This window comes from Dreissena polymorpha, chromosome 11 (genome assembly GCF_020536995.1).
Source record: "Dreissena polymorpha isolate Duluth1 chromosome 11, UMN_Dpol_1.0, whole genome shotgun sequence".
Taxonomy (NCBI): domain Eukaryota; kingdom Metazoa; phylum Mollusca; class Bivalvia; order Myida; family Dreissenidae; genus Dreissena; species Dreissena polymorpha.
The window spans coordinates 52785573-52803279 of record NC_068365.1 but is presented as its reverse complement, the minus strand read 5'-3'; the positions used below and the strand labels follow the sequence as shown (position 1 = coordinate 52803279).

The following is a 17707-nucleotide window of genomic DNA, read 5'->3' as shown; positions in this document are numbered from 1 at the left end:
TACAACTAGGTTTGAAGATGAATCAAATCGAAAAAATCGGTATCGAAGTTAGAGCTGCAACGATTCGATCAGATGCATCGAAAATCGGTTCGAAATGCGTCGATTCGCAGGGGTTTTTCTGCACTGTCTGCGCCTCCGGACAACGGAGGCATTCCCAAAGCAAACGGACCCATTCCCAATCGAATTTTGATACCATTTTTCCCAATTCAAAAAAAAAAAATTCTTTCAAAATCGTAAAAAGTAAACATAATTTATATCGAAAGAGTGACTTCCCTTCATCCGCGACGTTAAGCCTTTAGCGACTCAGATTTTAGCAGGTGTATTTGCCGGATGCATCTGCCTACATTGACAGCGATAAGGTTCGAACTGTTCCGCATTATAACAAGTATATACAGCCGCACAATACACATTCTAGTCCAAATCTGTAGACGCTTATTTTCAATCATGGCTTCCCATAACGCTAAGTACTACAGCAAAAAACCAAGAAAACGAGATGCGAAAGGATGTTCGACGATAACGTCGATGTTTGCGAAAATCGCGGAATCTTCTACTCCCTCTAGTAACCCCGAACAAGCAGTGCAAGCAAGTGAAATACCCATGGCTGTTCCATTGTCCGATTCGGTCGATAATTCTTCTGCGAAGCCAAGTAAGAAAGTTGTTGTTCAGTCTCCAAGTTCAAGTTCATCAAATCATAATGCTTTCAAGTATGACATGAAGTACCCGTGGCTGTACCATAGCTCTGCCAAGGGAGGGCTTTTGTGCAAATTCTGTGACCTTTTCCCGTCTGGTAAAACAAGTGAAGGCATTAAGTTTGTTGATGATGCCGTTAAGTTATCAGATCACCCTTCTCGACAGTTGGATACACACGAGGAAAGTAAACGGCATAAGAAATCTCTTGAGAAATATTCTGCAACTTTATCATCCCATAAGTCTCAGAAACCAATTAACCAAGTTATCATGGATTCATCAAATTCACAAGATGACAATAAGCGTGCCAAAAACAGGTCTGTCATAAAAAAAATGTTCAGAATTTCATACTTCATTGCTAGGAAGTATTGGGCACAGGCAAGTTTCAAGGACTTGGTTCAATTCATTGCAACACTAGATATATCTGATTTGGAAGACCATGTCAGCAATGCACCAGCAGAGGCAACCTTGTAACTTGTCTGATGCATTGTCCTATGAATTCATTACTATAACTGGGGAACATATTGAGAGACAACTCCTCGAGTCATTGAGGTCAGCAAAGTACTTCACATTGCTAGCTGATGAATCCACTGATGAACAGAACAAGGAGCAGATGAGCATCTATTTTAAGTGGACGACAGACTCCTTAACTACCGAGGACCACTTCATGAGTAAAACAAAATTACCATAATGCATTTTTGCGTATTTATTACAGCCAAATACAATGCTGTCTGTTTTCGCTAGCATGTAGATGCTTTATGTATACTATGAATTTTGAAAATGAAAGGTCTGATAATTTTAAACAGTAATTTTGGAACTTCTTTCAATATCAATTTATTTTCAATTCATGCATAAATAAAGCTAAATATGTTAGTACAAGTACTTTTTTGTTTTAAGTCTTCCAAAATTTATTACAGGTCTTGTCAACGTAGAGCGGACAGATGCAGAGTCGTTGCTGAATGCCATCAACCAGTTTTGCATTGGAAAAGGGATCGACATACGGCGGTGCAGATTTGTTGGCTTTGATGGTGCTAATGTAATGAGCGGTGAAGTATCAGGTAAAATGATATTGTCGTTAAATAAATTAATAATGTAGCAGTAAAGTAAATGTTTTGTTAAATGTAACTGGCTTGCCTATTGTGGCTATGAGTTGAAGAATCCAATTGGAAATAATAACATTTTATTTGTATGTGTAGTTAATTTCTGTTTAATGTTATTTTAATATTATTGCCATTATTAAATAGACTAGTACTGGAAAATATTTTCAGGCCTACAAAGGAGGATTCGACATCTGTCACCTATCTGTTTGTACATGAACTGCAGGAATCATCGCTTGGCTCTTTGTCTAAAGCACCTCATGAAGAACTACCCAGTCCTGGTGGATGCTGATGCTGTACTTCAAGCCATATGGAAACTTTTTCATTACTCACCACAGCGTTTCCAGGTGTTTAAGGCAATACAGGAGGCATATGGGGATGAGAAGTTAACGCTCATAAGGGCTGCAACCACACGCTGGCTTTCCCATGGTAATGCTTGTGTGAGGTTTATTGATAGATATGAGGCCTGCCTTGATGCATTAGATGCAATATACGACGCCAAAAAAGAGCCTGAAGTTTATGGCTTAAGGCTGAGCGTTACAAACAAAAGCACAGTGGCTATGATATTGTTGTTGGCCGATGTGCTGAAGCCAGTAAATGTTCTGAGTCTTGCTCTGCAAAGCTCTGACATAAACTTTATGGATGTTGACAGCAAAGTGCAAGCTACTTGTGATGAGCTGGAATCGATTGTCACCAGGGTACAAGCTCAAGATGAGAACATGTACTTCTCAAAAGCCCAGAAGGTATTCGATGAAATTGATGAACGGGCAGAATTCCGTAGACGTATGAGAAGTGAGAACGAAATCACTCCTGGAGACTTTCTTCAAAAGACAGGTATCCCCTTTGTGAACAGTCTGAAGGGTGAAATAGTTGATGCATTTGTATGCAATCCAGTGTTTACAGCCTTCAGAGCGCTAGACCCGAGGTACCTACCTGATACCCCAGGAGAACTTCTGGATCATGGACAGGTAATTTGATTGTACAATCAGAAGTGATAATTATTTATACGGGAACATGACTTTTTCTTTATCTAAATTAAATACATCACATGAATTCTTGAAACTTAGTAAGGAGTTACAAAGGTATTTTTCTAAATTTTATCAAGTTTCACAGAGAATATTTTTTTCAAAATGGGGGTTAATTTCTTGAATAAACAACTTTTTTTCTTTTTTTTCTGACATACATTTGTGCTGTATTTTCTAATAGGACTGGGTAAAGACCTTAGCCGACCACTATGCAGAGTACAAAGAAGACACCTTCAAGGGCCACACCACTGCCTGCCCAGCCGACATTGACTCTAAGATTGCATTGAAAAAGGAGTACAGTGGCTTTGTCCATCAAATGTTTATGTTGAGGTAAGAATGTGCATGTTTAGGTAATAATGTGGTTTTCAATGTTTAGTTACCAGTTAAGAACCCTGTTCAACTTCTTCTATTCTTGCAGTTTACAGTTTATATTGACTTTTGTTTCACAGCTTTCAGTTCCAATGCATGTTTTGCAGTTATTGTTTTATTATAGTTTATGTACATATTCTTGTTCCAAGTTATGAATGCCGGTTTCTTGTCATTTCCAGTTGATAGCATTGTTACACTGAGAATGTCTTCAGTGGTATTGTTGGTAAGTAAATAGAATACATGTAGTTAAATTGAAAATGATATTTTACAATTTCATAGAACGTTACAATAACATTCAAATAATAAAGACATTTAACAAAATGCATCATTAACAATGACTCTTACAAATGAAATCCTCGTGGTCACAATACATATCATTTGCCCTTACAGAAATCATAACTAATGAGAATTCTTTACTGGCTTGATAAATAAGTTATAAAAACCAAGCAAATGAAGTCTGTATTTTAATTTTCTTGTGTAGAATCAGTGGAAAGGCCACTACACCAGGGAAACTTCTGGCAGCATTTGCTGGTGACGAGGCTCTGCAGGCATGCTTCCCTAGAATGTTCCAACTCGTCCAGCTGATGGTTATCATTCCAACAAGCACTGCTGTGGTTGAGCGAGGGTTCAGCACCATGAACCTGCTGTGCTCCCCATTACGGAGCACATTCAGCCAGACCAAGTTAACGCACCTGATGCATACTTGCATTGAAGGGTTAGACCTCAATGATAAAACATTGGAGGAGTTATGTGACGCTTTTAAAGACAGAAAGCCAAGAAAAATCATGCTGTGACTTGTGTGACTTACCTGTTACTAGTGTTTGTTTTGAAGACAAAATAACAAATAAAAACATGTTTTGTTTTGTAAAACCACTTACTTATTTAAGCATGATAAAATTCCCAAATTGACCGTTTCATCGACTCGAAAATTCCCAAAATGGACATTTTTGTCGATAAAAATTCCCAATTTGGTCAGACTCCTTTTCCCAAAATAGGCAGAAAAACCCCTGATTCGATTACGATACCAAACTTACCAAATTCGATTCTTCAACATATAGACATATACATACATAGATACGTAAAGCTCGCTGTATTCTGACTATTTGATACGGAAAGGTGTAGGTTTTATCCTTACCTGTAATTACGACGCGCGCGATTGGCTGCTTATTACTTTAGTCATCCAATCAATAAGCCCGTTACGGTCTACTTTCGGAATAAGGGTCAAAATGGCTGAACAAGTTGTGGCCGACAAATTGAAATTATCAGATGCGCCTAAGGAGCTAAAATAAAAAAAGTGGCAGTATTTTAAGTTTCGGGATGGTAGCCCTCCCGATAAAGCAAAGTGTAAACTAAACGTTGATTTAGCAAGACTAAGAGGTAGCACAAGTGCAACTACTCAAGTCGCCAGCCAGAAAAGTAGTTCTGTTTCTGTTGGGAATTTGTTAAGTTCATTAGAGAATGTGCTTTGTCCTACAGGTAACAGATGATGCTGTCACGGCACAATGGTAGACATGCTTGTAGCGGTTTAGGATATAAGTATAATAGTGATAGTACTATCACTCCACTGAATCCAGATGTTCTTATGATTATTTATTAAATTTTATATTATTTTGTATTCAACACAATCTTCTAGTCAGAAGTTTTTTATATTAAAATTGAGTCCTAATTTGCTATTCTTTTTTATGTGTTTTATTGAAATATTGACATAGTTTGAAAGACAATTTGCAGTTTCTTGCAAAATATTTCTTACAGATGTTAATTTACACTACGCGACCCGTGATTTTTGCCGCGATTCTCGCATCACCGCAATCGATGCAACGTGACAAATTGCGGTGATTCCGAGCGACAAGAAAATTTGGGTGATGTCTCGGCGACCAGTGGCGATGTATCTCGCTGTTACGCAATCAGCGCGAATCACCGCAAATCACCGCGAACAGCTGTGGTTCACCTTTTTAAGAGATTTACATTAAGGGTTACACTACATTACATGTACATGTAACATATATGTATACACTTACATTATACATTGCAATAATAAAGCTTTTGTTGTTGTTGTATGCAATGGGCGTATTAGCTAAAATACTCCCGTTCCGACATGAACGTGACGAAGTAATGTCGGAAGCTTTAATGGCTCCAAATTAATATAACAGCGCAGAAGAATGATCATTCAATAATTATTTAACATAACATGTAAACATTATTTAACTAATTGCATTAGCAGAATGTTTATTAAAACTTACAATCAATTATATTCCAGGCCCGAATACACTACCACTGTTCAAATTCCATATTGTTGCAATATACATGTAGCGTAGCACTGTGTAAATAGAAAGTTGCATAGTGTTTCGTCATTGGTCGGTTATAAATACCTTGTTTCTCTACATGTTATTTGATTTTGACGAAACTAATAATTTGGTAATTTACGAGAAATATGACATAAGTTTTCCATTTAAACTTTGATCTTACCGTGTGTGTTTATTGACGTTATTAATTATGTTAATACTTATTTTTGCATTTCATTAAGAATTATAACGTGTAGCCCTTTTGTTAACAGTGTTTAGCAAAATATTCGCACCTTAAGACACGGAAAATTGTTTAAGTAACACTTTCATTTAAAGGTTAAATGTAATCGGTAGATTACATCTAATTATTTGGACTAAAATATGCTATACTTATTTATTTTCTGTTTAAGGCTCACAATGCTTGATAAGCCGGAAATCGGAAATACATTACTGTTCTATTTTTAAGTACATGTAATTATGACATCGTGGTATATAATTTGTTGTTATTACATCATTGCCTATATATTAAAGCCGTTAAACATTGTGTTTGTTTTGCTGGAAAAAAAACACGAGTATATCAACGTAGCACTTAGCGTTCGCAGAGTTCAATAAATTTATGTTGATGTATAATGTACATGCATTTCTCTGGGTTTTCACGCCAAAAACAAAAAACCCTCAACATTTGATTAATTAGTGTGTACTGTCCAGCGGGTGTTAGTGTTTGTTCAAGTGTCTAATTGGCACTCTTTGTACGTGTTCAAACTGTGAAAAGATGTGACAATCACAGAAACAACAGGATGGCGCTGCCAATTAAGTGCGATAATGGATCAAAGGGCATTGACAAAAAATAACAGTTTGGATATATTTTTCGGCGTTTACTCAGATGGTCTCTCACAACAAAAAAACTATACAAGTCAAGGTATTATGTTTTACTTCTATCAGTAACGATACGGATACGGCGTGTTTGATTTGAATTGACTTTAAAAGAAATATCAAATTGTTGGCGATATAACTGTTTTAAAAATACCAAAGAAACATTTAACCGAAATCAACAGAATTCAATGTTCTCTGCGCTACGCAGTTTGTATAAAAAATCAATACTTGCACACTCCTATACCTTGACCTTGTACATTGCCGCATATATTTCGCGCTCTTTTGTCGGGAAATATACATGGTGACTATATTGAAAGCATTTGTAAACGTCGTGTTAACATTAAAACATCGGAAGTGTGTTTCGGATTATAAATTTTTATTCTCATTTGGGAATTTAACGGAACATTTATACTTATGGTATATTTGTTTTGAATTGTATATTAATTTGTTACAACGCTTTACGTGTGAAAAAAATGTTTTGATAATATTATGCATTAATAGCACAATTTCCAGGAGGAAAACATTTTTTACATGAAGGCGTATGACGCAATAAAACTTTTTTTTGTAAGATCGTATTGTATCAATCTAAATTTAAATACGCTCCTTCAATGAAAGCTGTGTCCCACATTATGCGCTGTACTCTTTACACTTCTAAAAAATGGCGTAGTCATATGGTTGTTTTAATGAAATTCTCAAACATATTTACCGACATAAATGTTCAAGATTATTTTTTTGATGTTGGATTATCGGATAATTGTGAACATTAGAAGCGTTATGTACATTTATAAAGTTATCGATACGATTTGGTTTCTATGCATGAATTGGCGAGTCATCGTTGTCACTGCGATCACGACGAATTGCGGCGAATCGCAGCGAATCATCACAACATTGAGGGGATTTAGCGCGAAGATTATCTTGCTCTCGCGCGACGTCGGAGTGACGAGTCACGTGAAATTCCACCCAAAAAGCAAAATGCCCGCCTTGACTTCGCAAATTAGGCAAAAATCACGGGTCGCGTAGTGTAACACACTTTCAACAGTTTTTAAACCACTGTTGAACCAACCAAACTATATCAAACAAACACACAATTTGACAAATGCCCAAGATATCTAGGTATGCGACACTTTTGAACAGAAATGTTTATTTTGATGCAGGAGAGTGAATATATGATAAAACTAGGTTTGAAGATGAATCGAATCAAAAAAATCGGTATCGGAGTGTCTGAAATCGAAATCGAATCGAGCTGTTGGTGAATCGTTGCAGCTCTAATCGGAGTGTCTGAAATCGAAATCAAATCGAGCTGTTGGTGATTCGTTGCAGCTCTATACCGGATGTACTGTTTTAAAAAAGGTGAACTTAGTTAAGCACATGAAAATCAAATTGACATTTGATGTACACAAATGCTTATTTTATTTGACTGTTGTGCTATGGGCTCTATATAGTAGGTAATATGCTAGCGCACATTTATATTATATACTACACATTAATTGATTATCATTAGTATTATCAGTGTTCCAGCCAGCTTTTCAAAATAGAGGGGAGCTTCCCCAAAAAAGGCACATTTCACGCGTAATTTTGCAAAATAGGGCATTTGGTTATACATATACTTAAGTATATACTTTGGTTATACTATATACTTATTAATTGTAAACACTAATGCATTGGATGACTTCACCAATTGTATGATGCTCCTCATTTTTGTAATGAAATTACAATAAATATATTACTATCTACATTGGCGCTAAGAAAAACAACTTAGTGGCCAATTTCCTAACCGACTTGGGCTAGCATCCGACTTCACGCATTAAAGATATGTAGATATCATATTTCTTTCTTGTGTGTGTGTGTGGGGGGGGGGGGGGTTTGATGTTTTTTATCACCTATCATCATTGAACTGCATGTTAATCTTTCAGGTTCCAGTTTCAGCATCAGTGCCCTTTAAGAAGAAAATGAAATGAAATAAACATGAAATAAATTCAGGGGTTTCACTGGGACAAAAAACGTTGTAACTGTCACTACTCAGGGTTTTTTTTTAGAAAAAGGGGAAGACGCTGGACGCTGGGTAAAAGGGGAAAATCGAGCACGAAAGAGACATATTTGGGGAAAAAAATAAAAACTGTTCATTTGAATGTCTGTAACTCATCTACAGACTTCAGTTTTTTTTTTAGAAAAAGAGGCATATCTCTGACCTTTTTGTTCTTAAACACATGAACAAGTATGATATTAAAGTCAAAGTCCTAAATAAAGTTGCAGGTGTAGATCTAATAATGGGAAATGTTTTCAACTGGGGCCGGGGAACGATGTCAATATTATGATTTAAATTTCATGATGAATGGGTTGACGATCTAGATCTGCTACAGTATTGGAAGGGAAAGGTGCGGCAGCTGCCCATTGTCTACTTTCACTTTCAAAATAATCCGACAGTATTAATCGATGTTGATTACATGTACCTCCGAATCCTGCTGGGTTTCAACGGTTTTTGATGATTCATTCTTAAAAAATGCGTCAACGCAATTAATATTTTCCGAGTCCGAACGTTTTATTTTGTTCGTGTATGAACGCCAATTGTGAGACTTTTTTTCTGTTTTAACGTTTATATTTTGGCTTTCACATAACCCGGATGAAAATTCGACTGGTTTCCGGTAATTAATTTACGAAACACCCTTCTCGCGCAAGACCGGAATCCAGTAAAATAGTCACATGATTAATACGATTAGTTGCCCGGTTTCCATGAGGTAATTTAAGAGCTATATAGAGAATCACTGGGATTCCCAGATTTGAGTGTTCGTCGGCAGAGAGAGAGAGAGAGAGAGCGAGATCGTTGTACATGGTACAAATTGGATAAGTGTCGACTTCCCAAAAGAAAAAAACATTTCTTTGAGGGTAAAATATTATATTTTGGTGATTTTTTTTATTTTTTTTCGAGGGGAAATGGTATTTTTAGGGGAAAAATTCTGGTAGGGGAAGACGCCGAATATCGGCGTCACTTTCTTAGTAAAAAAAACCCCTGCTACTTAAATTCGTTGCTTTAAATAACTTTGAGCCAATGTTTGTCCACAATAATAATATTAATTAAAACAAAAATCTATATTGACAAATTTAAAGTCTAAACAATGATCAATGTCACCATGAAGTAGCATCCAGTCTGGAGATTAAAATGAAACATTGTTATTGTTAATAATAGGATATATTTATTTCACAACAAGTTATTTCAACTTATGTCAACAACGTTGACAGTTTTGTTAGGTCGCAAAAATATATGACAATACCAACATTACATTTTACTTGCAGAGTGATAAATCCTCCTTCCAAACAAGTTCTTTATTTGTTGAAATAACAACTGTCTGCCCCTATTCATTTTAAATTCATCATGATTGAGGACAGACAGTGTTTTAAAGTTCAGAAATAAAATCCAAACACAAATATGTTTCCATTCCGTAATTTGGGACTTAAAAATAACCGCATATTCGTATTAAAAAAAGATGATTAATTTTCAAATGTTAATTGGTATTTTGAATTAAAAATCACTATTTTTGCAAACAAAAAATTATAGCCAAAGAATTCAGAAGTTTAAAAAAATCAATAGTGCTGAGTTTGATTTCATTCAGTGTGATTGTTCCTAACCAAGCATGACCTCAGAGATACTGTAATCTTTCACAGCATGTTACTATCGTCTGCAACAAAAGGCTAATAGGTGATCTGATAACAAACCATGCCCTTGGGGCTTGTTTGTTCACAATGTGTTGACTTAATACACCCCAGGCAGTCATGTAAGGGTGTTATCTGTGTATTCATGTCAATGTTTCTGGCGACATACGGCCTGAAAGGAGGAATTTAGAGATTAAAAGGGCATTTGACAGAAAAATAGAGGGGCGCTTTTTAAGTGGGCAAATTTTAGAGGGGCACAGCGCCCCTCTATTTATTGCTAGCTGGAGCACTGATTATATTTATATTATATTTCCCTTTTTGTATTTTCAGATTACCAGAAAGCTGCTGAAGCACCAAAACTGTGGCAACATATTCAGGCTGCTAAGACGGTGTCAATCAACAAGACTTTCAACTGATTCAATGTGCCTTTATTTAATGAACAATATTAAATGTGTTGTTATTTATAATAATACTGTTATGAAATCAATTCATTTAGCATACTGTAAAAAGCTCAGTTTTTGTTTGTATTTAAATAACATGATCTTCATGGCCCAAATGAAGCCCCAGTGTGGCGACAACTTTTTAAATTTGGCGAAAGTAAGTGGTGACAACTGTTTAAAGCCGAGAGGGAACCCTGCATACCCCCAATGCCAACGAGTCACCCCTTCATGTTGCCTTTTCAGGAAACACAAAGATTATGCATTTTTGAATACAGTGTAATCTTTAGTGCTCATGATACATAACATTTACCTGTCAATTTTAGTTGTCAGTGTTCCTGATAGGCCTAAATTTGAGGGCGGTCCCCCCTGCCCTCCCGAACCTCGGCCCTGCCCTTCCAAGGGCCTCCTTTTTTACATAATTATGATAATTAATAAATCCCTTATTACATTACAAGTAATTAATTTATTTGTCATTGTAGACATTATATTTAAATGGTTTAATAATAATATATTTTAACAATTATTAATAACATATAAATTAACATGCAACAGGAAGCATTCCAGAAAAAAATGCGCGCTTGAAAGTGCCCTTTTGACAAAAAACTGTGCATCGAAAGTGCCCTTTTGACAAAAAAGCCCCCTGCCCTTTTTAAATCCTTGCTGGAGCACTGGTTGTTTTAGCTTCGCCACAGAAAACTGTATCTGGTAGCAGACCTTTCGCATTGGACTGATTGGAGTAAGAAGGCCGCGCTTCGTTCGTCTGACATCTTGTAGAGTGCCTTACATTCTCATACAGATTTTATTTAAATTTGTTACATAGTCTATACAGTGTTGTGTTTTTAATCCGGTTTGTTTTCCGTTCGTTTACAACAACAACAGTAATTACTTGCAACGGCACTAAATAAGATACTCACGTTGTCATCTACTGGAATGCTTGTCAGGATGGCACCAATCGTCCTCATCGTCTTCGAGGGAACTCGTCGGCTCGTCTCGTCAGTTGTACGTCATCAAATGGAACTTATACCTTCTGGGAATGGCCTTCCAGAGAAATATGTGTTCACACACAGCCACAAGTTAACATAAGCAATCACAGGCTCACAATTACTCCAAGCAATACTCTGCTAGGGAAAACACGTCCACTCGCATCAATCACACGTGCACAAGAGACGTGCTATCTCGTGCTACCCAGCATGCACTGTACCGATTTGTCGCTGGTTCTCAATCACAAGGTATGTGCGCATTTTGTAGACCAGGCACAAACACAACAACAGTCACATCATTGATTTAAAATTATTTAACTCAATGTAAATACTGACACCTTTAAATTTTAACAAGTTTGTAATTATATTGTGGGAATTCACACTTATTATTATTTAAAGAATGTAATCTTGACACCGACGAGATACAAAAAAAGACACATTTTAATTTTTCTGCTTTACGTGGGGTTTGAACCGAGGGGGCCGCCATCTTAGAGAGACGGTAAATGGCGGGAAATTTAGGTCACATTGTACCATTCGGTACCCCTCGCACATTATCTTAATCGGACTCGGGAGAAATACGGGTTCAATCGTGATACATCGGCTATCTCGGATATGAAATAAATCGTCTGCTGATCCAGAGTGATACGGGTTGTCCGATGTTTGACGGAAAGGACCGAGAATGTGCGATTGACATTGTACGTGACAGGCCAAAACGGTATCAACATAAACCGGTTCATTGTCTGCTCAGGCGCACATGTCAACAGAGGTAAATATTAGAGGTACATTGCGCATTTAATCACGATCGGTGCCTTAAAGTAAATACTTGGGTGCAAAGAACGAAATGCAGCATAGATTGTTTAAGATATACGTCTGTACCAAAGCAATATGTGTATTCTTAAATGACAAGCGGTTTGTTTTATAAAAAAAGGAAATCAAGTGTGGGTTATTCTGCAAAAATTATGGGTATTGCCAATGTTATAAAAAAATACCAGTATCATTTCGTTGACATAGCACTGCAAAATACACAAGCTTAAATGTGCTTTATCATAATCGTTATTAAAATTAATCCCAGAGCATGTCAAGAATAATGTTACATTTTTTTTTTGATGCCTTATTGTAGGAATATTTAAATAAATCTCATCTTTAAATGCTTTAGCTTTTATGTGATGTATCTTTCACAAGAATTTCGATACGCTGAGGCTCGTTCCTAAGATGATGATATCGATGTATGTAATGTTGCACTAACAAAAAAGTTAAAACAATGCTTGTTATACCATGATCTTCGTAATACGTTTGCCGCATTCTATACAAACATATTGTAGATTAGTTTCCAAATACAAGTTGTTCTTATATCGGTTACTCAATTATGGGATATAACACCGACATGTTTTCAATAATGTAATCACTGATCTCTCTTTGTGAAGTATACATAACATTATCATGGGTTGATAATGGAATGCTCTCAACCAACATCATCTGCATGGATTCCGCCGTCATGGAGTGTTTCGGCCCTTTATTCCATGAACACTCTGGTGGCGGTGGGCCCACAATGGTGATCAATCACTGTGTGCCTGTTGATGCTTCCAGCTCTTCTCCTCTCGTTTAAGCAACAGCCAACTTGACGCCCTCTCAGCTGGTTGGCTCAATCTCTGGATAGCCCCCCTTCTGTCTCTGCCAGTAGCCCCAAGTGCTGTCATCAGTCTGCACACTGACTGGGAACAGAAACCTCTTCCACCGACTTCTACCGGGAACAGCCAAGTACGCCAGTCTCGTTGCTTACAGATATCTAGGAGCTCTGAGTTCTTTGCTTTCTTCCTTTCGTAAGCCTCTTCACACCTTGTCTCCCATGGTACTGTCAGCTCGATGACGATGAGCTTCTTCCCTGAATTTGACCACAGTACGACATCTGGTCGTAGGGTCGTCTGAACCACGTACGGGAATACAAGTCTCTTCCCCAAATCCACATCCATGTTCCAGCCAGTTGTGCCATCTAAGATTGACGACCTGTGTGTTTGCGTTTTACTGGTTTCACCAGTCTTCACGAAGGATATGAGCTTATGAGAATGGTGGTTCCCTCGTTCCTTCATGCGCTCTCGTTCCAGCCAGTCAGCCAGCTCTCTGAGTACTGAGTCGTGCCTCCATCGGTACCTCCCCTGTGTCAGAGCTGTAGAGCAGGATGACAGCACATGTTCTAGTGTGCCGATTCTGTCGCACAGACTGCATTTGGGATCTGTTGTGAGTCCCCATCGGCATAGGTTGGCTGGAGATGGTAGAAGGTCATAGACAGACCTGAGGAGGAATGAAAATCTCAGTGGCTCGTATGTCCAGATTTCTCCCCAGGTCAACTTCCTGTCTGTGGTGTTCCACGTGGTCCATGTTCCCTGCGCTCTTATCTCAACTGCCCTAGCCTGTCTTGGCTGCGCTCTCCTCCTCTCTTCTGACCTGTGACTGTATGATTGCTCGCCTCTCCTTCTGGTCTGATCTGCTCCACAATACGGTCTTGGTTGCGCCGATCCCTTGACGTCCAACGGCAGTCACTCCGACAATGTCTTTGTGCTTGAGGTTGCTCTCTGCCTGGCTCACAGACTCTGTCGCTGACAACTTTTTGCTAGTACGGTTTTCAATCCCTGCTCCCCGAATACACTCATCCGGAGAATCCCTTAGAGTCAGCACAAGTCTTGTCTTTGCGATTTTGAACTCTTCTACCAGTGAAGATAGTGGGAGCTGCAGCTTGTTGGTCTTCCCGTAGAGTCCAATCCTTGTGAAACTTGGCGGTACTCCGAGCCACCTTCTGAGGTGCCTGCTGGTAGCCCTCTCGAGGGCTTCGACTGTCGTAATAGCAACCTCGTACAGCATCAGTGGCCAGAGTAGTCTTGGGAGCAATGCATGCTGGAACAACCAGGCTTTTAACTTCCCTGGTAGTCCACAGCGATCAATTTTCTTGAGGCCATCTTCTAACTGTTGCTTGAGCTTCTTGGCATTGTCTCGATCTCGTAGACTTGCGTCAAACCATTTCCCAAGGTACTTTATTGGGCTTTTCAATATGGACGGGATCTCCTCATTCTGTACCTGGAGCTTGAATCTTTCTGTTGTCTGTCCCTTCTTAATGACGAGAGCTCTGGATTTAACTGCCGTGAACTTCATTCTTCCCAATGAATCGACGTCTATCAGGGCCGTCAGCATTCACCTAGTTTGGATATGCGTTGTAGTCGACACTGTGAGGTTGTCCATAAAACCTCTGCTAGATGGGAGATAGATTCCCGATTCCGTCTTTGGACCATCTCGTCTTGCGTTGAGCCGCGTTTATCAGAAGGTTCATCCCCATAATGATAAGAACCACGGAAACAGCGCATCCTGTCACGATTCCCTTTCCAGCTTCTGCCATCTACTAGTAGTTAGCTGGTCACCTGCAGCAAACCGTAGCCGGATGCCATCCATGAAGCTGGTGATGATCTTCTGTACGGTGCCATCTACATGGTAGTGCTGAAGGGCTGTATAGATCAGTGGTGTGGAATGGATCCATACGCGATGGCTAAGTCAAGCCAGACAATGGTAAGGTCCTTCCTGCCTTCTTTCGCCTCACGGATGAGCTGTGCGATTGCGCTGGTGTGCTCGACACAGCCGGAGTAACCAGGAACTCCCCCTTTCTGAACTGAAGTGTCAATGTACTTGTTTCCAGTCAAGAAAGATGTCAGACGCCTTGCAAGAATAGCGAAGAATATTTTTCCTTCGACGTTGAGCAACGCGATCGTTCGGAACTGGTTGACTGTCTTGGAGTTCTTCTCCTTTGGTGTAAATACTCCCTCTGCTTCCTTCCATGCGTCTGGAATCTCCCCCTTCCTCCATACAACCCTAAGAAGCCTCCACAACCGCTTTTCAATTTGAAGTAATGGGCACATCTTGTATACTTTATACGGGATGGCGTTGGGTCCGGGCGCTACAGCTTCTTGCTTTCCTGGTGGTATCCTTTACTTCCCCCCAGTGTTGGTTCCGAGACATCTAACGGCTTTTCTGGTTCCTTAGCTGGGTCTATTCGTTCACAGACCCCTAGCGGTTTCTCTCGATTGGGGTCAGAGTGTGTAGAATGGAGATATCTTTCAACCTCTTCAAGTGGTGCTTCTAACTTCCCTGACTGTTCTTTGTCTAGTAAGGATCTTGGAAACGTGTATGGGTTGGCTGTGAATGCTGCTCTCTTCTTTGCTCTTTCCCTGGCTTTCCTTCTTGTGATTTCGGCTTTCCGTAGTGACATCAGCTCTTACCGTAGTGTTTGCCGGAGTTGCGTTAGTCCAGTCCTTTCGGTAGGTGAATTGTTTCGGTATCTTGAGGTCAGCTGTTTGAGTTCGTGTCTCAGATTCTGTATACGGGTCTGCCGTCTGTTAAGTTTTGTAGGTTCTTTTCGTGCAACTCCCTCATCAAGTCCAAATCTCTCTCTCCCTACCGAGTAGATAAGGGTGGTGAGGGTGGTGAGTTTCCGATCCACTGGTCCTTGCAAGGATGTTTCGAGGATAATGTCGAGATCCTCGTCGAGTTGTTTCCATGATTTCTTGTCGGACGCCTTGGGCCACATGATCCTTTCTTTCCTGGTTCTAGTGGCAGCATCTTGCATTTGTCTATCTTGAACAGTCGCCTGGTCTGCATCTTGGGTTCCTTGTGTCTGAAGTAGCTCAAGGAGGAGATCGTCTTCCACTTTTGGTTCCCAGAAGACATCATGTGCTGTCTCATTAACGGAGAGTTCTCCAGTACTGTGGGTTGAATCAAGACTGGGGTACTCCTGCGTCTCACTAGCCACACCAGCCAAGCGCTGTCGTTGTGACCTCACACTTTGGCAACCGGACTTCCCTTAGTGGATGCGTAGACCGCGTTGGTTTTTACACACCTTTCCACAATAAGAGGTGACTGTTCCATCTCTATTCGTAGTCGATTGGGCAGGCCGTTGCGATTCCATGAAATTCGTCCATTTGAGTCTATCATCCTCCCCCTCTCGGTAGACTCTGTGGGTGTCTTTCATTTGTGGAGTCTGTAGCTTGTTGGTGGGTGTCCTCTCTCGAAGACTGCAGTTCGGGATGCTACACCTAATGCCCCGGTCCAGTCTGTTCCTGGTGGCCATCTGTCACTCCAGTGTCACCGTTCTATTCTCGATTATCATCTAGCCTTTCCTAGAAGTCACTGGTACACCAGTTTTTGAATGTGAATTAAACTTAACATTATCATGGATTGATAATGGAATTTATATTATTTAGAATTTAATATTCTACGTCCGAATTTCTTTCCGAAATTTATATAATTAAGTCATCTCAATTCCTTTTTTACAATATGTTTTTTCAAATGATAGTTATTTAATATTTACTGTCACGAGCAGCATTATTAAGCGATGTAATCAGACTTGTTGTCAAATATATAAGAAAGCTGCTCTTGTTAACATTTAACAATTGCGTATATAAATCTTAATGTATACACTTTTGTAGCAACTGGAATTTCGATGCCAGAAGGTAAGTTTTTATTAGAACGTGTAATTTTTGTGTGAATTAACAGATTTAAATCCTTAATGCTATGTTTTATATTAACCAAGGCAATGACTTCTCATTCATGTGACTGTTTTTGCGTTAATAATGTTTTTTAGTTGCATGGCAATCGTTCACTTGTCTTAAATGAAGGGCTGCGTGGTCTGTTGACATAATGATCGTCAGTAACTGTCGTTTAACTTACTTTATATTTGAATTCCACTTCAGTTTTGATTGTGCTGTGTGATTATGCAGTAGTTCTTACATTCGTATATTTGTTCAATTTTGCATTATTTCCAGTCGTCACACACTGCCCGCACAAAGTAGAAACCGTGTGTAACACGTCATATGCTGTTTATATGATATATGAAGTTCTACAAGAAGTGCTGAATATGGACTTGTAGCGATATGAAGACTACTAATATAATATAATGCACTATTTATATTTCTGCAACTTTATGGTTTTGTTTACGTCTAAAAATCCTTATGTTTATTTGTTTAATTTATTAATCCATATTGCAATTAATGTTCAATTAACAATGATTGCCGGTATAATACTTGACCTTAAATATCGTTGGATCTTGCAACTGAATTGTGCACTATAATTATATATAAATTGTTCTAATAAAGGCTTCTAATCTAGTAGAGTGTCGAACCTACCTTAGCAATTTTTCACAATAAATAATCTGTTACAACTTGGTGATATCATATTAAGATCAAAAGCATTATTAACTTGAGCTTTCAGAAATATTGTATATACATGTAGTACCGGGTATTTTGGAATGTGCCGTTTATCACGGGTGCC

General features: G+C 38.8%; 1 protein-coding gene across 1 annotated transcript; it reads left to right on the top strand.

Moving 5' to 3' along the window:
• The first annotated feature begins 444 nt into the window (after positions 1 to 444).
• LOC127849844 (uncharacterized) lies at positions 445 to 4191 on the top strand. Its single transcript, XM_052382596.1, has 6 exons — positions 445 to 874; positions 1134 to 1358; positions 1605 to 1745; positions 1956 to 2752; positions 2991 to 3139; positions 3660 to 4191. The coding sequence occupies exons 1-6, from the start codon at positions 445 to 447 to the stop codon at positions 3970 to 3972; spliced, it is 2055 nt and encodes a 684-aa protein (XP_052238556.1). The 3' UTR covers positions 3973 to 4191.
• Positions 4192 to 17707: the final 13516 nt, after the last annotated feature.